Below are 22,479 nucleotides of genomic sequence, written 5' to 3' on the forward strand. Positions count from 1 at the left end.
TGTGTTTAGGAAAGAACTGCTGAAAAGACACAGTAACACAAATCTGAGGGGGAGGGACAAAAAGAAAACAGATAAGGAATTCTCTGGCCAGATCCCAGATCGTGCTATCTAGCTACCCTTCAGGTTTTGATAGTGCTGGTGAATAATATCAAAATTAACTCTATAAACACCCATATAGCAAATCTTTGGGCAATAATAAAATGGCTGGTCCACACTTCAATTATTTCACAGAATTACAGCACCCAGATCTACACTGAGCCAGTTTCAGAGGTGGATACAAGTGGGGTCGGTGCTGCGTCTTTGGTAGCAGCAGATCTGAGCAGTTATGTCAATGCAGCAGGTGTTGTCTTTTGTAAAGAGACGCCCACTGCCGGCTTCTCAGATCTGCTGCATGCGCCCAAAGACGAAGTATCGGATCACTAACGGCAACGTCGGGCGAGCCATATGACATCTGATCAACCATTGGTCAATTGCGAAGGAATCACCACAGCACCCGGCCCTGAATCAGGCCCATTGTTATGTACAGTCCCTGTCAGATGAGGAACCTGAAAATATTTTAGGACTAACCTGAAGCCAAGTCTAATGTTAAAGTTCAGTTATATTTAGCAAACACCATATATGGAAACATTGGCATGATCATTGGAAATGAGTAGCGGCTGATAGCTGTATCAGGAGACAAAAACACAGTAATACAACGTTTAATATTTTATTTATTTACATTTCTGATTCCACCTTATTTTAGCATACAGAACAACCTAAATTAGTAAAATATCAAAGTGCATTGTTTCATTTTATGTTGCAAGCATCCTTAAGCAAATTATACAATAAAGAGTTGGAAAAATAAATCAGAATACAATACAAATGTTAAAATCAAACATAGTAACTTTCCTGTTTTCACGGCTTACACAATAAGAATAATCATTGCATGAAGGCAAATGAAATGGTTTGCTTTTCAAAATAATAAAGTGCATTTTTAGTCATCACTATGTTTTATAAGCCAGGAGTCAGTGATACTAGAAGGAAAGGTGGCAGTAATACCTACAGCAGGGAATAGAAAGTGTTAATGCGACACAGGTGAATTCCTCATGTGTGTTCTGCAGTGCAGCGTTATAATGGCACATAATGCTGCTACTGCTGCAAGACGGCTAGCTCACTCCAGTGTTGTACCAGGATAAATAAGTATATTTGAAAGATATGGTTTCATTGTTCAATCTAAGGCCTGAAATTCTAAGCATCACTCTTCATAGATAGTAACAGAAATAAAGCCACCACCAAATGAAAAGCTCCAATTATTTAGAAAAGATGTATTCTCTCAGATACAGGTGCTGATTCTGAATTGGAAGCAAATCAAAATGAGCAATGTTGCAATGCAAGTAGAGCAAATACATTTTGTTACATGCAGTGTAAATACAGGCTGCTTTTGCATGTTGCCCACAAATGCGGGACAGCTTTATTTTTACTCTGCAATTTATATTTCAGTTTCGACATGTCCCTCCCAAATGTAAATCTCTGCTCATTTTACAACTGCCCCTACACAACCTGCAGTTCAAAATGGTTTTGCCCGGGTGCAAAGTTACATCATCTGTTTTGCTCTGCTCCAAACTCAAAATTAGCTCCATAATGGTTGTATTGTGCAGTCTACATTATTCAGAATGAAAGCACTAATCTTCAGAAAGTGTATACAGTTAAAACTAGATGTATTATATTTAACATTATTGATCTTCCAACTTGATCGTAGGGATGCATTTGTTTGTGCCTTATATCATATTGGGTGGCCCAGTGGTTAACATTATTGTTTCAGAGCACCTGAGGCTCCATTCTGACCAATGACACTACCTGTGTGAAGTTTGCATGTACTCTCCGTCTCTGCACAGGATTTCAGCCACAGTCCAAAAACATGGTAGGTTAATGATGTGTGTGTATGTGTGGCAGAAACTTCAGACTGTAAACCCCACTGTGGAAGAAACTATGTGAGTGAATAAATTGCTCTCTGTAATGCTTTTGCTATTATATAGAGGTTAATAATAATAAATAATATTAAAATACTATTGGGATCACAAGGTACTTTCAGATGAGCCTGCTGGTTGCTCTAGCTCTAGAGTACAGCATTATCACAAACATAACACAGACATCCACTGATGTATACAAATCAATAGTCCACATAACTACCAATATAAAACCCCAGATAGCACCGATGTTAAGTGCAGCATTGCTGGCATATAGATTTATATATACATGGCAGAGTATCACTGACAACATGACCCTTGTGCTCCACAATAACTTACTTTTAAACTTAGTGTTTAAGGGGTCTACTCCATCTCTTAATTTCTATTAAAGTAGGAGAAAATGTTAATCTCCACCTACTTTTGTAGAAATTAAGGATTGGGCCATTCATTATAAAGGTCTCACAGTAGATATCACAGATAGTATAAGGACACGGGGCTAGATCAGGAATTATAACTGTGACAGATATCACTCCCAATCTAGCCCCACATCCCCATACTATTGTATGGGGACAAAATTCATCATGCTCCAAAATACTATATTTATTTTCGGAGCTTGACACCGATTCCCTCCGCCAGACGTCAGGGCTCTCTGTGCCCGCATGAACCCAAGTTTACACATGTGCACTAGCACAGTTGAGTCAGACGTGGCAGTGCTAAGTTTCACGGCTACGGAAGTAGCAGTGATGTCAAATTGCTCCAGTGATTCTATATCCACCGCTATTTGCAGTGAGTTGGATACTTAATTATCGGGCCCCCCCCAGTAATTAACATGCCGAACAGGCCCCTATGTATAAATAAAAGAGAACTTTTTAAAATCAGATTCTCTTGTTGGAATCTGCCTCAGCAGACATGGTATAAATGAACTTGTTTCCTTATATAAAATAATAAAGAGATACATTTGTTTTGCTAGCTCTTGACTTGGTACCACCCTGTTAAACAATGCCTGAGTCGCTAATTAGTACACCTATTAAAAAGTACTCTGCTATATTTACTATATGTAATGGAATAAGGAAATGATGTAAACAGAACCAGACAAGGAACTTATCTAAACCGTGGAAACTATCAGCTTAAACTACTTAAAAGGAGAATCACCACCAAAGCTATAATGGTGCAAAGCAGGCACATATGGCAAATAAGGAATACAAATAGGCAACTGTTAAAGGCAGACATATAACTAGACTACTATGTAGTAGTACATCAGGGAAATTGTACTTATGTAACATTGTCAGCAAATGTCCTTTTAATTGAATTATGTAAAGAGAATCATTAGCAGTGCATGAATGCATGAACAATTTAGGTTCTTTTGAAGCCAATGTAATATACTGTAGCCCAGTGGTTTACTCTTTCCCACCCCCATGGGGAAGGCAAGAGGAAGGTTTCCTAGATAGGCAGATTGGATTTTGAATAATTTTTATTTAATTGTCACTGTTGCCTTATTATCTTCCTCAATGGATCAGGGGCGCTCTGGGTGAGTCTATGGAACCAAGGAGGCATTGGCGCGAAACAGTTTGGGAACCAATGATGAAACCTATTTCAGCAATCAGAAGAAAAATTTTGTCATAAAGCTCCAGTTGCTTTTGCTGTTGTGGCATTTGGGTGCGGGCGCCCAAACGGTTGATTTTTTTCCACTTTTCCACTTGCCACCTCAGGAGAGTGCAGCAGAAATAACTGAATAACTCCGTCGGGCGACCGGCACCAAAATAAACAATTGAATCTCCCCATTATGTCATCCAAGGCTTGTTTTTGGTATAAATCTCCACTTTGCATAGTGCATAGTGCAAAAATGTTACTGTATGTAGCGAAGACAGCACAGCATTTTATTGCCTTGGATGACATAATGGGGGAGATTCAATTGTTTTTTTGGTGCCGGTCGCCCGACTGAGTTATTCAGTTATTTCTGCTGCACTCTCCTGAGGTGGCATGTGGAAAAGTGCAAAAAATCAACCGTTTGGGCGCCCGCACCCAGTAGTTTAGATGGGTTTAGCCGCTTTATGCATGACAAGCAATATAAGTAATGGGTGCCCACAGCACTCACACCCGCCGGGAACAACAATTGAATAGCTCCATCAGGCACCAATTTTGGAGGTGTAAAAAACGATTTAATCCACCCCACAATATTTGCAGCACTGCTTTCCAATTCACATTGTTTTAGATAAGGGTTATGTAGCTGCCAATTTCACCTTTAGGAATAGACAACTTGCCATCTGAGGCGGCAACAACCAACAAGGTAAATGTCACTAGATTTGAATGAACAAAAACTTACTATTTTTTAATTTTCCCTTTGCCGTCCTTTGAATCCAGCTGCCTGGTACAAATGCCTCAGGTTGCTTAATTATAAGCCCAAAATAAAGAGTTCCTTAGATACTGACGAAGAACCCTCTACTCTTATGAGGAGATTCAATTACAAGCGAGTTGCCTCAGACATTGTATTAAGATGCATGAAGAGCTGAGACTGAGTCAGTGTCCATCGATGAGATTTGCACCTTGAATAGAGATTAATATTGAGAAGTTTTGTTGCCACACTCCAGAGGCACAAGCAAACATTAGCAATGTCAGGCCCTATTTCAGGCAAAATTCTCATTATGGTACAAATAATTGAATTTGTGCTGGCACAAGACACAAACGCATGGTATAATTTTCCTCTTAAACCTTTTTCTAACTCAAAGTTATAATTTGGTTGAAGTTGAAGTTATAATGCAGAGGGCATCAATGTTACAAAAATGACAGTGTTGCATGGGCACCATACACAGCACTAAATGCAGAGCTAGGTATACAGTAAAGGCAATGTAATGATACAGGGACATCACAAGCCAAAATAGCAATTTTAAGATAGGATAAAGATATTGTTCAGCACTAAGCATAGTTTAATGCGCACAAGATAAGCTATGCAAACAGGCGTACGTTCTACTCTGCATCATCCCCAGTAACTTGGTACAATGCAGTTCTGAAACAGATGTTCTAGTTCTTTGTAATGCTTTCCTTATATAATTACATTTTATGCTCTTTGGACTATATCTATGGTAATAATTAATCAATTGGATTAGTCTCTCTCACTCTCTCTCTCTTTTTCAACTTTCCAACACAAATACAAATTATCTGCTATATTTAAGCCATATTTCTTCCATTTAGCAGCAACATAGTTATACGGTAGCTTTGCTGTACCAGATATTTATGTACCAGAGTAAGTGACTTCTTTCTTACATGAAACATTTTGTGAAGTGTTATAGAGGCATCTCACAGCTCTGAAGACAACTTGGAAATATCAGCATTCTCTGAATAGTGATTAATGAGTTACATTGGCAACAGTGATATTTGGAGATTTTGAATTTTAACAAGTTAAAAAAATATAATTAAAACTCTGCAGACCAGCTTAAGTCATAAATGGACCCTGTACTCGGCATGTAAACTAATGTCTTATAGAACTGCAGCTAGGTTAGTCTATGTATGAGGGAACATGTCATTACTGATACAACCACATCTGGGGGTGAGTTATATGTAATTGTGCAGTGTATTCCAACCAAACAACTACTGACCTATATAATTACTGAAAGTGCAAAGACAAATAAGGACATTGAACAAACTGCTAAGAGTCTCGTCTGACCCTACATGGCTATTTAGTGGGCATTTGCAGGTAGTAAGATAACCAAAGTGATTCTGTGTTTTCAAATTTTGCACCCTTATACCAAGCTGCAACTTCCAGTCTTTGCAAATGTGACTACTCTTTCTGTCCAGCGCACTGTTCATAAGGGTTGTCAGCAGTAGACATCTGTTTGTAAACCATCATGTGCACCGGGTGAAAAGAAACATGTCTTTAGAGTTGTTTTTTTCCTTTAATATATAAGGGCTATGGCTCATATACCTGCCATGAGTACTTATACAACTCCATGCGACAATTTCAAGGTGCAATAAGGAAAAGATCTGTGAGACAGCTGATAGTTCATGTGAGGCTAAAGTGAGAACAAAATTCTAAAGGGAGCAAAACTTTCAGCTAACAGCTTTTAAATTCCCATAATTACTCTTGCTGCATGTTAAATTATTTTATTTGTTTTTTTCTGTGAGGGTTCCTTCCTTGTTGTTTTCCTCACGATTTATATTAATAGGAGTGGTAAACTTTATATGTTAATGTCCCCCAAGTAGGCTGGAGAGAAATCCTGAAGATGGCTTCTTGCCCTCCTGTTCTTGGCTTGATGAATGTCCAATTTCTTCTTCTATGTCCTCCAGCTCTGACTGGTCCAAAAGTTCAAAGTCATCAACTTCCTCTGTGTCAGTATCCTCATTGGAGTTTGCAGCTGGAGGTTGTGAGGAGAGCAAGACTGATTGTAACTGGTCTGTGATAGCTGCTGAGACAGCAGCTGTGATGGCCTCGCCAGCCGTACCAGTGAGTAGATGATATGGCTGCTCACTTCCCAGGAGCAATGACAGCGCTGCGGATGAACATTTCTCAAGACTTGATTTGTGACTCTTTTCCTGCTTGCTCTTTGTCTTAGAAGGCAGGCCTATGCTTGAGTCTTCATCATTGGACCCTGAACCATTCTCTGGAGAGGGGAATTCAGCCAAGTCTCTAGAGAAGGCCTCCTCTTGGTCACTTGGCCGATCAAGATCTGCATTAAAAAGCAAAACCTTTGTGGTAAAATGCATCTTTCATAGACATAAATAAATACAATACTACTAGTATGGGAAAAACATTACACATGAAATAAGATACTTAGGCTTGCATTGATTTATTTCTCTTGTCAGCATATTTTAAACATGTTCACAGACTTTTTAGTGGTTGAATGTGCAAAGTATGCAATCCAAGGATCCTAGGGGATCCTTTACAAAACAGAAAACCTACATTGTACAGTACAAAACCAGCTTTGGAGTCACCTGTGCATCTGACATTGCTCAGGTGCGCTTAGCTCTCTGCTGATGCACATGGGTTTATGGCGCAGGAATGCAGCATTTGTTGCAGAGCAGAAGTATACATGGCAGAAGAGGACTGGATGAATGCACTCCTACCAAAGTACAGAGAGACACACTGGTGTGCGTCATATGTGTAACAGTGCAAAAAAACAAGCTTTACTTTTGCAAATTGAGATAATAAAATAAGGAAAAAGGGTGGTAATGAAATGGTAAGTTGGACCTTGATGTGCCATTTACATGTCTGCAGTGTTTCTCTAAGGATTTCTCCTCCTTTCCGCACACCAAGATGCATGTCTAGCTTGCTGACACATCAGTACAGAACAGGCCTTCATCTTACACTCGGGAGTGCCTCCGTAAAACCATCAGGTATGCTTTATAAATGAACTACAGTACCTTAAACTATGTACACCCAGCATTTATTTTATCCATCTTTTCTCAATTCAAAAAATGGGAGAAATGCCCCATAAAGAGCATTTCAATCCCCAAACATTTAGTTGACCATGTATGCTTTTGTAAACGAACAGACAAAGGATGTCAATGGTATCATAAGTTATTTGGTAAAATAGTTTTAGTATGGATACTTTGTTTCATTACTATAGCACATTTATCTTGTACCCTAATATATCCTATTACCATTGCAATTGACTACATTTCCTTTTTATATGCCTATCTGATAATTACAGATGGTGGTTTTGGATTGTGTTATGAGTGGATTCACACGGTTTATCTGGCAGACAGAATATTTACTGTAACATCACTCTAGAATGTTGTGGTAGTTTTGTGGTCATACCATCTGATGTATCAGTTTGCGGAGTGTACCCTTCTGAGAGGTTGAACGTTCCATTGTCTGTCCAGGACAAGTCTGAAGGTTCTGTGTCAGAAACTGACAGTTCCTTGGCTACGTTTTCCTTACTGATCTATAGAAAAAAGAATCCAAAATAAGCAATCATGTTAATCTAATATATATATATATAAGAATAAAACATAGCCACATTACATATGGGGTCAAAATTATAACATTGATTAATGCATCCACTAACTTGCCATCCACCTTTCATTTCTCCAGTACAGTCCGGGAATCTTACACTAAGACCGAGCTACACAGTGATGGCTCCACTAACTACTGGCCTCTGCTATAAAGATATTGCACCCACCAAAAAGTCTCTGTTGCCGACAGGCGAAATATCTTCAGGAGCAGGTGACGTTATATACAAATGCAGACCTCCAAAAAAATGGTCTATTTTGTATACTAGTTGAGGGGTGTTCACCAGATGTTAGCCAACAGATATAATGAAGTATATTAAGTAACGGTTTGAGCTTTTGGGAGGTTTTCCAGCTGTTTTTCTTCATTTTTGCTATCCGCAGATTAACTAAGGCCCAAGGCCATGAGAACTCACACTTTAGAACCCGAATAGAACATTGGTTTGTCATCAATGTTTTTTACGTTACAAGTATAGAAACCCCAGATTTACTAAGTGTCGGCTTCAGAAACTGACAAGATTCTGCTCACAAACCTGCCCAAATAAATGAGGTGTTTGTGACTGGTGAGACAGCTTCAAAACCATGTTGTTACAGCTACTTGGTCAATCAGAAGTAGAGGAATCACTATACACTTACATAAGAGGTAGTTAAATTATTATATGTTGAATAAGGAGGCAGATACAATTACACCGATATACTATTTTATTAATATATTAGTGGGAACATTGTTTCATTTTATTAAGAGAGCATATTATTTATTAATAATATTAAAGGGCCAAAATGAATTGTTACCGTATATACTCGAGTATAAGTCGACCCGAATATAAGCCGAGGTACCTAATTTTACCACGTAAAACTGGGAAAACTTATTGACTCGAGTATAAGCCTAGGGTGGGAAATGCAGCAGCTACTGGTAGTAATCCCCCCCTGGTACTGTCCCCAGTAGTAATCCCCCCCTGGTAGTGCCCCCAGTAGTAATCCCCCCCTGGTAGTGCCCCCAGTAGTAATACCCCGCCTGGTAGTGCCCCAGTAGCAATATCCCCCCCTGGTAGTGCCCTCAGTATTAATCCCCCCCCTGGTAGTGCCCCCAGTAGCAATATCCCCCCCTGGTAGTGCCCCCAGTATTAACCCCCCCTGGTAGTGCCCCCAGTAGCAACATCCCCCCCGGTAGTGCTCCCAGTATTAATCCCCCCCCTGGTAGTGCCCCCAGTATCAATATCCCCCCCTGGTAGTGCCCCCAGTATTAACCCTCCCTGGTAGTGCCCCCAGTAGCAACATCCCCCCTGGTAGTGCCCCCAGTTTTCCCCCCCTCCCTGGTAGTGCCCCCAGTAGCAACATCCCCCCCCTGGTAGTTCCCCCATTATTAATCCCCCCCTCTGGTAGTGCCCCCAGTAGCGATATCCCCCCCCTGGTAGTACCCCCCGGTAGTAGCCCCCCCAGTAGAAAGACATGTAAAAAAAAAAAAAACACTTACCTGTAACCCCGCTCCTGGTCCCGACGCTGCTACAGGCTCCTCCGCCGCTTTGCATAATGGGAGAGACGTCGTCATGACGACGTCTCTCCCATTACCCACTACGGGAGCCGGAAGATGGCTCCCGCAGCTGATTATACCAAACACATAGCTGCCGGCTCCGGCGGCTGTGTGTTTGGCAGTGTGTAGTGCTGACCGAACTCCGTCCGGTCAGCGCTACACACGCGGTGCAGGCTGTGTCACAGTGACACAGTCTGCACCGCAGCCCGCATGGTACGCTTACTCAGCAGCGTACCATGCGGGCATGACTCGAGTATAAGCCGAGGGGGTGCTTTTTCAGCACAAAAACTGTGCTGAAAAACTCGGCTTATACTCGAGTATATACGGTAATTGGTGCTTAAAAATGTTTTTAAATACAAGAGTAGCATTTATTATTTAACGATGTAGGTATGCATCTGGAGGCGTGTTTGCATATATATTATATACGGTGCAGGTCTGTTTTATAACAAGTTTTCAGACAGTAATAGTGTGTGAGTTAAACACTCACACTCTATTACATTGCCTGAGGCAAGCTCCGGGAAGCGAAGGTTTCAGAGGGTTCCCAGCGCCGCGTGCTACACCCACTGGCTTAAGTCTATCCAGCGGCTGTCTAAATTGACAGCCTGCTGGGTGTCAGCTCCAGGGGCGCTTCCGTTGTCTGCGGCTGCAGCATTGTGCGTGTGATGCCATGATGTCACATGCAAGGACAGAGGAGCTGGGCTCGGGTCGCGTTCAAAGAGAAAAAATAAAATAGAAGTCATAAGAGGTGCGTGTTAGCTGAGCGGCACCTTTTCATTACAGTGCTTTTTATATTTAACATATATAATTTTTATGTGCCTGTGTGATGGAAGAGGGATAAAAGGAGAGAGGCGGGGAGGGGTCGTAACTTATATCTAATACTGTCAGTGGCTGAGGGGTTTATAGGGGATAGTTCCTGGTCTGCTATAATCAGTTAACATATATTTTATACTGTCAGTGGCTGTTAGTTTTGTTAGGGGATGGGGCCTGGTCTGCTATAATCATTGAGGGGGGCACTTATATATTTAATACTGTTAGTGGCTGAGGGGTTTTATAGGAAATTGGGCTGGCCTGCTATAATCAATGGGAGGGTGGGTCAGGGAGGAGCATTTGTATTTAATACTGTCAGTGGCTGATTGGTTTTATGGGGAATGGGGGCTGGCCAGCTATAATCAGTGAGGGGGGGAGGAGTACTGATAGATAATGCGGTCACAAATTGAGGGGTGTAATAATGGGAGTTCTAGGAGATTGGGGCCTGCTACAATCAGTGGGGGAGGGGTTGGTGACACTGATATATAATGGGGGCTGGAGTGACAGGGGGATGAAGGCTGGAGTGGCAATGGGCTGGAGTGATGGGGTTGAAGACTGGAGTGGCAGGGGGCTGGAGTGTCTTTTATTAGTGGAATTACTTTTGGGAGTTGAAATATATCTAGCCCTCCATGCCCCAGTTTGATACTGCCCCTAATGATGTATTTAATAGTGGCATATGTACCCAAGTCTGTAATATCTATAAAAATCAGAATATTGATTATGATTTAATGAGTCTCGCATCAACTGTTTACACCCATGTTTTTTCTTTTGTTAAAAGTTACCCCCAATGACGTACTTATAAGGATGAAACGCGTTGGTTTGTACCATATTTTAGATTGTCCATTTGGTTGGGACCCATTGTTGTGAGCTCAAACCATAAAGGTGCGACAAGTGGTTTTTATTGTTTAAGAACTAACGGTTAAAATTCAACTTAATAATGTAAATTAATTTGATAAAAGCAAGAGAACAGCAATATGTGTCATTAAGTGATTTTATTTTAAATAAATAATACTTTTACTAATAGTGGCCTTCGGGCCTGTAATGTCTGGGTGTCTCTTAGTGGGAGGGTTCTATTGCAGTTAAGAACAAAAGGAGGAAAATTGTATTGGGAAAGAGCCATTTCTTCAGTTGCCATCTACATAGTGTGAATCCTAATGGTTGTCTCAAGGTCGACAAGATAAAACGGATGTAATCCACTGGTGTCAATGATACAGAACTGGAATATGGGAACGTTCTTTTTTTTTTTTAAAAGACTGATCTAGATAACATACACTGCTTGAAAGAAATAAAAAAACATCTTTGTATGATAATTGGATTAATTGACAATTGTTTAGCGCCCTCCTTTTTTATAGTTTCTACATTGTTGTAAAGCTCTTCTAACAGGGAGCTTAAAGAGAGGTGCAGCTCACCTACATTTGGGGTAGTTTTGTGTATTAAATAGCCTAGGTTTGATATAAGCGCAAGTTAAAGGCATTTGTTTGATACATATATATGTATGTTTCCACTTCTGCTAACTATTCAGTATCGGTTCTCAGCAGTAGCTGTATACTTAAGTTTGAGTAAGACAAAAGGGTCACTTAACAACTTGCTTGGTCACATTTTTCCGACCACGCCAGGCTGTGCGTGATCTAATCTGGTCCTAATAATGCAACCAGTCTGATATACAGTGTGGGCGGCTACGGGAAGAGAATCTCCCGCAGCTGCTGTTGCTTTCAGAGGGACCTCTGCTTGCCTGCACCCTCCCCTAGTGTCTGCCGTGCTGCTGATCACTGCTGATGGGTTAGCACAGCAGGACCCTCCACCCAGCGGCTGCAGAGATTAGTAGCCACTGGGAAAAAGTAAATTAACCCCCCCCCTCAAGTGTACCTGGTGCCTGAAGCCGCTCCTTTACTTTAAATGATCCAACGTTTTGTGATCTCCCCCTTCGTCAGGGATAGCAATATTGTATTGCTGTCCCCGACGAAGGGGGAGACCCCGAAACGTTGGATCATTAAAGGATGTTTTTATGGCTGATACAAAGTCTATTGAGTGCTGCCTATCCTTGCTGCTTTATATGGAGTGATTTACACGCTCTAGGATGGCACCGTAGCCAGTATATTTATGACCCATGTGGTGAGTGCCGGGCTTTCTCTGGTGGCTATCTTGGACAGATGAAAAGCTTTGTGGATTATTACAGATGAAATATTTCAGCCGCAATTCATTTTAAAATTTACAAATGATAGGAGTAATTTCAGCTACTGTAATTTGAAGTTCTGCGACTTGGAACTAGAAGCAGTGACAATACTCTGCAATTTATTTTACAAGTGTTATAACCATTAACCTGAGCTGTATTAAATAGTGGATATTAACATCAATTATGTAATTCATGCTCTGTCAATAACAAAATAGTGCAATTAAGAAGCTTGGTGACACATTCACATACATCAGAAAAACTTGTTTCCCAAAATTATACTACCGGTATAACAAATACTTGCATATGTTAAGCACTCCCATACTTATGCTTCACACCTGGCAATGATAGTTTTGTTACCAATTCTATAGTATATTTGTCACCTTAGGACATAATCCAGATAGATCTACTTCACTGTCTTCTGCTGCAATGTTTTCCTTTTCTGTGAATGAAATAAACAATATTCAAGACACTTAATTTCCTCCTCAACTTTTCCTTTTTTTTTAAATTTTAACACACAATGTCTGATTTACAATTAGATATAAGTTCACCTGGATCCCTTAAAAATGTGGCTTGTCACACTGCGTATACAGAGTAACATGGACAAGTATTTAGTTTTTCCTTTATGTGTGGCACCTGTGACCTTGTGCCTAGAGAGCAGATTAGAAAAGCTGAAGTGCAGGAGGAGTGTAAGGCAATGGCGGAACTCCCGGAGACAACTGACCTATTTGCTGCCGGGCACCAGCCCTGAAGGGGGCACCTGGCTCCATCGTCACCGCTGTGGAAGAGCGGCATGGAGAGGGAGCACCACTGATCTGAGCTCCTTCACTCCGCATCTGTCCACTGGGGAATATTCCAGTAAAGAATCATACTAACTCTTCTTATTAATTGCTGCAATTTTATACTACTCAAGTGACATCCTATTACTACTGATCCAGCAAATTCATTGTTTCATCTGTCATCTCGCGAGGTGCAAGTATACGTGACAACATATACTTGCACCTGTTCGTATGGTTCACATAAGTAGTTTTCTTTTTTTGCCAAGAATGTAGATGCTAGTGGATGCTACGGAGAGTGGCACCAGGATGGAGGGGAGTATGGGATCTTTTTTCCAGGTAATTCCGTGGAATCTATATGGGAGAAGAGGACAGACCTGCTGGTACAGGTAAGTATGTGTGAGTGGGTTAGGTGTATATAATAAAGTTTTACTAGATACGGTGTGTGTGTACTGTGATTTTTTAACTATTTATTTTACAGTGGGGGTACGGGTGCTGGCCGCCTGCTGGCACTTGTAGTTCCACAAGTGCCAAAGGGCAGGCATGCTGGCACCTGTAGTTCCACTGTAAAATACAATAGTTTTCTACTCTTTTACACTTTATTACCTCTGTACCCACCGCTCCACGGGTGCAGGGAAGAGCCCCGGGCTTCAGACCAAGCCTGGGTTTTCAGGAGAGGGGCGACCCCTTTTTTGGGGGGTCCCCACCTCCCCTGAGATCCCCGATTTGGCCTGACCGGCTTGGGGTGAGAATGCTTTGGCCATGGAGACCCGGTAATAGGGTCTCCTGGCTGTGCATTACACCCCGGTCGGTTTGGGTCCGGTGCTGGTTTAAAATATAGGGGGACCCCTATGCAATTTTTCCCCCTATATTTAAAACCAGCACTGACCCTGCAGCCAGGTGCTGATTCCTAAATTACGGTGGAACCCTATTCGTTTTGTTCCCCATAATTTTTGGAGCCAGGACTGGCTGACCAGTCCGGGGCTGGGGGGGGAGGGGGAACCCTACGTAATTTTTTTAAATAAAATAAATAAACATTAACTAAACATGCAGAAACATTCACAAATCACACTGATCAGTGTATGTTTCTGGCAAACTCACAGCTCAGGAGGGTGAGTGTTTGAAACTTCAATTTCTCTGTGAGTTTGCTCTAATCTCACCCGAGATTTAAATCTCGAATCTTAGTAAATTTGCAGACAGCATCTTTTTCATGAAAAGTACTTCAGAGTTTGCCCAATGGTGAGAAGATTTGAGTTTTCGATCTCACCCGAATTTTACAAGTGAGATTAAAGAACTCTGGGCCTCATTCAGAGGCGGTTGAAGGATGCAAGCGGTCGTTCTGAAACAGGGCGGCCGCTTGCATCCTGAACGGCCGCCTCCATGTCGGTCGTTAACCCACAGCCTAACACCCACAGCTCTAACGACCGCTAAGGGTGATGGTCGCGATGGTCAAGACCATCGCGACCATCGGGGCTAATGACGAGACCCTAAGGTAGGGTCTCGTCAACCTTAAGCCCCAGGGAGCTTTCTGCTCTGTTTCAGCAGGAAGCTCCCCACTGGCATCACTGATGATGTCAGTGGGGCCGCCCCCAAACGGCAAGCGTTCCGACAGGAACGCCTCCGTTTGGCCGGGCGCGCCCCCGGCCCGCCCAGCAAACGGAGCGAGCTGTCACTCAACATCGACAGCTCGCCCTGTCTGCTATGAGACCCCTAACGACGGATCACCCGTCGTTAGCCAGGTCTCGCACATGCACACGACGGAGCCAGCTACGTCGTGCGCATGCGCACTGGAGCAACATCGACCCGGTTGCGAGCTCATAGAGCTAACGACCGGGTTTGAATAAGCTCCTCTCTACCAAACTCACTAGAGTTTGCCTTTAGTAAATTTGTGAGATGAAAAACATACCTAAACTCACCCGAGATTGCAATCTCGACCAAACTTGAATCTTAGTAAATTTACCCCCTACGGTCTATTATAGGAGCAGCTTCTATGCATTTCAAAATCAAGTAAATAGGTAAAGTATGGGTTTGGTGAAGTTTATATTTAAATTAAAAAGCTTTTGAAAGTCAGTGTGCTGCACTATGAACCACTCCCAAGTGTAGAGATCTTTACAATGACAGGAGCTCTAAATATATCCACCCAACTATACTGCATTATGTTACCCGGTTTGTACAAAATCTCAGTCATTGGAAACACCTGAACACCTGTTCTTTTGTGTGATGCAGGGAGATGATTTTGAGATTTGTTAATTTGTAAAGGAATTTGTTCACTTACTGGATCTGGCTCTCATCCACTGGATCATATAGGACTGTAACCCAAAATCCAGCTTCTGCAGAACTGGCTTTATCTTGTGGTAGACTTTCTGTCCAAATTCATTACATTTTAACAATGGACACAAGAAGGCACACAATACTGTTTTGAAAAAAAGAAATGAAAGAAGCATTATAATGGCATTTTAACTATTCTTCTTTACTAAATTCAGGTAATAATCATTTAACAAAGCTAACTAACAAGAAGGGTTTATAAATAAATTATTAGCATTTGTTTTAAGCCAACATTTGCCAACAATTTTCGGTGCAGAAGTTCAAAGATAGTCATTACAAGGTTCCACCGAAAACTGATTAAATCTCTGTGCAGGATGATTCACTTAATTCATGGGAAATACAAAGTTATAAAAATACATCCAGGATTTGGATCTAATGAGAATCTTGTAAACTTACATTATAAATCAGGGTTTTATCTCAATGTAAGGTGTTATTATTGACAGATCCTATGATGGTATAGGTGGCAGTGGCGTGCAATGGAGGTCAGTACACACGGCAGATAAACTTAACCCATTCCTACAATAGGACATAGAATGCCAGAGTCTGGCGTGAAAAGGAGGCATGGTGGTCATGCTCCCTCTGGGTGATATTTAAAGGGCGTGACACCCATTTCTAGTCACTCTGGGGGTGAGCCCAGCACTGTGGCAGCTGCTGGCCTCCTCCAGCCACCTTCCAACCACCTGCAGGACACTACAGCCCTCGGGTGGGACAGCAGGACAGTGCCCAAGCAGCAGGACTATTCAGCTGAAATCGGGACAGTTGGGAGGTATGCTTAACCAGGGAATGCTTTATTAACCAGAAGAAACAGGTGCAGGTGAGTGATAAAACACAGGGTAAAATAGTATACAGCAGGTACAGGATGCAAGGATATCCAATTGCAGCCATGAGCGTATAGGGTATGCTGAGCATTGTAGTGTGTCTATAGTGCACTCACTGGTGCCTATATATGCAGTGGAGGCAGCGTATTATAAGCAATACACTCAGCAGTGTAATACTAATACAGTATTTATATAGTGTTGTTTGGGGTCTTTGGCATACAGTCTCTGTTATACAGGGAATCTCAGGGGCATATCCGTTACTCTGCAGGACACTGAGGAGAAAGACGCACGGGGAGCCGTGCATGTGCAGTTGGGAGCTTGTGTTTCCGGCTGCTGCTTCGGGTCCTAGTGCCTGCCGGTTAAGGACTGAGAGACAGCGCTGAGCACTCTCTCCAACAGTTAAATAATGAGTTACTAGATTATTTCAATATTAGTGGCATAATAACTTATAAGTATGTGGAATACAATAAATACACCATTAACTGTAGGTAAAATATCCATAACATTAGCATTATTTGATAGCTGTACATAGTGTGTACTTACATATTAAATAAGAGAGGATTACCCCAGGAATGTAGCTTCCCAATATAGTGAAGAATGTACACACACTGCAGACCAGAAGACAAAACTGCAAAACAGAAATACAGTTATGTGACCAGGTGGTAGAATTTATGCTGTTTAGAAAGTCAATAAAAGTTGTTTACTAATGTAAGTTGCAACTTAAGCCATGGCCGTATTAAGAGAGGAGTGGGCCCGTGTTCACTCCCCTCCTCTCTCCCCGGCTGCCGTCAGCAAACTGACAGCAGTGATAGACTCTGGGCACTAGAATGTGCCTAGAGCCTACTGCACATGCGCAGATCACCGGGGAAATGGCGCGGCAGCCATTTTCTCTGTGATTTCCTACTGCGCATGTTCAAAACACCAGGAAATTGGCCACAGCGGCCATTTTCCAGGCGTTTTCTGTAGCGCTACTCTGTGGGACATCGGAGAGGTAAGTATAAAAAAGAAAGTATGGGTGCACGGTGCGGGCCCCCCTGGACCCAGAGGCCCGTGTGCGCCGCACAGCCTGCACTCATTATAAATACGCCCATGACTTCACCACATGTTATCAAGAGAGCGCCTAAAATTGATAGTTTGGATTAAAGGACCTTAGCACATGGATCACTACATAAAAAGGCATACTGCATTTAACGATAGAGCAAAAAAGTCAAACAAGCTGGGTAAACACTGAATGACTGTGTACCCAGCGATGTGACGGCATACACACTGCACTATACTGATGATTTGTCGTTGCGATGCATTCCGATGCGTCGGAATCGGACAAAATGTTAGCAATATCGTGTAGTGTGTAGAGGCCTTTAGAAAGAATCTACTAAATGTTGAAAGATATGATTATGACATCTCAGCTTGAAAGCTAAAAAATGCAGTTAGGTGCATAACTACAGTGGGTGCAGGGGGTGCGGTTGCTATGGGGCCCACAGCACCTCCGGGGCCAGCCTCCCCCTGCACAGAGCTCACCTCAGCAGCATTATAAGGCAAAAAGTCGCTGATGATCCCTCCTGCAAACTGCTTTTTAGTCACCAGCACACTTCAGCCTGTGACTAGGAAGCAGTTTGCTGCACAGATAATCAGCGCTGCCGGCTCCCCTCCTCTGATACGTCTCTCACCAAGAGATGCTGGGAGGAGGCGTGGCTGTGCTGACATCCCCGGATCATGGCAACAGGCATCTCCCTGCTTCAGTGAGGAGGAGAGATAGAGCGGCGTGCCAGGATCAGGTGAGTAGCGAGGAGATGGAGGGAGGGGGGCGGTTGATGGGGGGGCATAGCCAGACATATTAGGGCCCCGTAGAAATTTTGCTATGGGGCCCCATACCTCTGGTTACACCCCTGGCTGCAGTGCTGACATTTTTTTTGTCATCATGATAAGGATTCCCAATTATAATGGAGGAAGGCCTAATTGTATAGGTGGGAGTTTAAGTTGGTAGGTCTGACACATTTGCGGTTTTGTGCAGGATATGGACGGTATAATTTGTTGCGAGTTTCAGAGGGTGCCGGGGCCCTCTCTGCCCTTCTCAACCACTTTGTTACCCGTTTGGTTAGTCATTTAATGTATGTGTTTTTTATTTGTAATTATCTTTTTTACTCTCCATTAGAATGTAAGCTCTCACGAGCAGGGCCATCTTCCCTCATGCGCTTCTCCTTCCCTTACTCTTACTATTGTCTACAACAAACTCCCCACAAGGGCACCTAACACTTGGTAGCTAACGCTCTGATGCTTATGTGAGTGTTATGATCGCTAATGCAGCAATGTTTATAATCCTTGTCCGGCATTGTTTTGTACTATAAGTCGCTGTTTTCTTGTTTGTTCATTTTTTATGAACTTTGTAAGGTGCTCTGGAACCCTTGTGGTGCATAATAAAGTATAATAATATTTCTAATTAGATACTAATTTAACTTATTGAAGAAGGGAACTAAGCATATGAGATTGTTCTGAATTGTTGCTAAAAAACATGGGTAAGAAATTTAATTACCTAGGATTCTGCGGTTCCAGACATGCCATCGGGGAGATGTGTCAAACCTTGGAGAGAAAGCAGCTTCTAACTGATATTTTACAGGCTGTGTTTGAAAAATGTAAAATTAGAAGCTGATTGGTTGATACAAGGGCGTAAATTCATACCAAAGCCTAGAGGCGAGATAGTTGTTGGTGCCCCCTTCTGCTCGCATGCACTACCAACACTCCAGTCTCAGCAGCACCTACACACACTCCCTCATATTCACACTCTCCTCCCCCTGCATTAACTAACAACACCCCAGCAGCACACAGTCACACACTCTCTGCCCCCTGCATTCACTTCCAACACCCCAGCAGCACACAGTCACACACTCTACTCCCCCTGCATTAACTAACAACACCCCAGCAGCTCACAGTCACACACTCTACTCCCCCTGCATTAACTAACAACACCACAGCAGCACACAGTCACACACTCTCTGCCCCCTGCATTCACTTCCAACACCCCAGCAGCACACAGTCACACACTCTCCTCCCCCTGCATTAACTAACAACACCCCAGCAGCACACAGTCACACACTCTACTCCCCCTGCATTAACTAACACCACAGCAGCACACAGTCACACACTCTCTGCCCCCTGCATTCACTTCCAACACCCCAGCAGCACACAGTCACACACTCTCCTCCCCCTGCATTAACTAACAACACCCCAGCAGCACACAGTCACACACTCTTTTCCCTCTGCATTCACTTCCAACACCCCAGCAGCGCCTAGTCACACACACTCTTCTCCCTGCATTCACTGCCAACACCCTAACAGCACCCAGACACACTATCTCCCCTGCATTCACTGCCAAGGCAACAATGCAGTAGCAGCAGCAACCAGGCACACTCTCCCCCCCAATTAACTATTAACACCTCAACAAACAAATACTACCTGTTGCTGATCAAGGTTTTCCAATCTTACTATTTGCTGCTCCCACTGCAACAGCAGAGGGAGCCGGTCCCACATGTGTGAGAGGGAAGATTCATCAAAGGAGGGGCCATGCACTTCAGCCTTTGCTATGCCCCTATTATGTGCATCGATGCTGCTCTTTGCTGGAGATCCATCTCTAGAGACTCAACTCCAGGGGAGCCCTAGGAGAGGGAGGACTGTGGAACATGCCACCAGGGCTCCCTAGTTATCCTGCACATAAGCAGAACCTGGAGCAATGGACGAGGTCAGTGTAGCCCCTAAAGGCCTGGTGTCCGGAGGCTACCGCCTTCCATTGTCTCCTACATTTAAGCCCCTGGGTTGGTACTTTCTCTCTCTCCAAGGTTTGCTACATCTCCCTCATGGGCCTAAAGATGTTATCTCTAAAGCTGGGTACACACTTGTGTAAATGTGTATACCCGGACGATACGGAGGCCGTCTTATGCATTGTACACATCAGAACGATGTACTGTATACCTCGTTCCGTTCTTCATGACCTGGCATGGCTCCGCATGAGATATCATCCGTTGGCAGTGCAAGACAGCCGACCAGAAGATATCGCTAAGAAATGCGGAAGAGCGCAGATTGGCCATACATACTCAACATTCCGGCCAATATGTTGCTCTGATTCGTCTGGAAACTACATATCAGGCAGATATTGCTCCAGTGTGTACCCAGCTTAAGTAAACAATGCCTTACTTGTAACCTCCCAGCTTGACATTCAGTAAGAGTTGATGTTAACCTGCTCACTCATAATCCCACGGTGATACAGTTTGATAGCATAGTCAACCAAACTTTCTATTCCCTTTTTGCAGAAGAGCAAGACAAAAATGGCTTTTTGGGGCTCACTTAATACAATAAATCTTGGTTATTACCAAAAAAATGATAAAACATAACTTTTAATAGATACAACCCCTAAAATGACTTTCAAGTTCACTGCTGGGGTATATCAATTTATACAACAATAAAATCGTATTAAATAGAATAGGGTTCTGCGAAAATTAAAAAAAATTCCCTTATTAATGTTAATTAAAATTTTGATTACTTATTTATATGGAGGGTGTGTGGTATCAAAAATCCTTCTAGGAACACAGGTATTTAATTAATTTATAAATCTCTATCAGGTGCACAATTATTTATAGAGTATAACACAGGTCCTTATCAATTCATTATTTATACCACCATACAATTGTACAAAGATGGGTGCCTAATAGGAAGCATGATAGCTCTAGTGAAGGCTGTACTACTTGTAGTGAATTACAACAAAACATACGTTCAGCCTACAATATAGTTTTGTAGACAATTACAGTGCTAAATATATTAGCAGCATAATCTGAAAGCAGCAGTGGCAATAAGCAGGGGTGGGTACTGTCAGTGTATGGGGATGTGTATCATTTTATGAAATATTGTATAAAGTGGACAATAGCATTATAAGGTGAATGTTAGTATAAGGGATATAGTAGCTGCATGGAGGGACGTAGGAACGAAAAGGCCAAGGACTACTATAGGGTAGTGACATGAGCCTGCTCCGGGCGCCTTGGCTCTATGCCATACTTACCTACTTTTTTTTTTTCCTCCCCGGGAGAAGGCCGGGGAAGAGAAGCCGGTGGGCTCCGCCCCCTCACTTTAAATTGCCGCGATTAGCGCATACTTAAATAGGGGTCGGGCCAAATGACGCGATTCTTGAAGAATAGCATAATTAAGCCCCGCTCCCTATTCAGAGACCCCCTCATCGCTGTGGAAATTCTCCCTATTCTGCCTACTTCACTAGACGAGTCTGTATAGACTTCTTTTAGAGAAGTATTTTTAAAATATTTGTCATTGTAATATTGGTGCAAATGCTAAATAATATATAAAGAGAGATTTCATGATCATATATTTGGTGTCTTGACTCTATTTTCTGCCATGCCCAGTTATTAATTAATTTAATATTTGAATTGGTCATTTATAAGCCCAACACCAACATTTTTCTTAGGAATGCGGGAGAAGTGCCTACTACACCGGGGGTGCGGATTACCCGAAAAATCGAGAGCCTCCCGCGACTGGGGCTTCTAAGAAAGAAAAAAAGCATCTGCAAGAAAAAAATGTATACAGTACATGAAAATAACTTCATTTTTGGTACGACAGTTGACGCATTAAAAAAAAAGCTATTATCGCTTCTTTCCCATTTTCATTTAATTAATTCCCATTAACTTTTGTGTAGAAGTTCATGGGGGGACAAAAACACAGTATTTGCCCACCCAACAGAAATCATGGGGTGGGGAGCAGCTGTCCCCACTGTCCCCCTTGTCCCCATGGTCCTGGCTGCATGGTAATATACGGAGGCATACGGTGGCAATTATAGTTTTGATATTACTGTACAGTATGTAGCATTATGAAGCAAATGGTTGGATGATGTGGTGGTATTATGAGGCATGTGGTGCATTATGGGGTGGTTGTGGCATTGAAATGCTATATATGATTGCATGGTACATTCAGCATCAGTAGACTACTTGCAGATATGGAATGGGTATGAAGTCCTGATGCAGAAAACCTGAAGAATGAAGATGCCGACAGGGGTGGTAAGTATGCTAACCCTACCCCTCTAACCCTAACCCTCTCTTAGTGGTGCCTAACCCTAACCTCCCCCTGGTGGTGCCTAACCCTACCCTCCCCCCGGGGGTGCCTAACCCCAGCC

General features: G+C 42.6%; 1 protein-coding gene across 1 annotated transcript in view; it reads right to left on the reverse strand.

Moving 5' to 3' along the window:
- Positions 1–692: 692 nt before the first annotated feature.
- Positions 693–22,479, reverse strand: part of RETREG1 (reticulophagy regulator 1) — a 53,622-nt gene continuing 31,835 nt past the window's right edge. Inside the window, exons 3-7 of the mRNA XM_088459631.1 lie at positions 16,860–16,944; positions 15,449–15,586; positions 12,781–12,839; positions 7,699–7,825; positions 693–6,607 (exon numbers count right to left, since the gene is read on the reverse strand). Coding sequence (XP_088315757.1) covers positions 6,126–6,607; positions 7,699–7,825; positions 12,781–12,839; positions 15,449–15,586; positions 16,860–16,944 — 891 coding nt within the window. The 3' untranslated portion in view covers positions 693–6,125. The remainder of the gene's footprint in view (positions 6,608–7,698; positions 7,826–12,780; positions 12,840–15,448; positions 15,587–16,859; positions 16,945–22,479) is intronic.

This window comes from Taudactylus pleione, unplaced genomic scaffold (genome assembly GCF_031769625.1).
Source record: "Taudactylus pleione unplaced genomic scaffold, aTauple2 ptg000917l, whole genome shotgun sequence".
NCBI classification, from domain to species: Eukaryota; Metazoa; Chordata; class Amphibia; order Anura; family Myobatrachidae; genus Taudactylus; species Taudactylus pleione.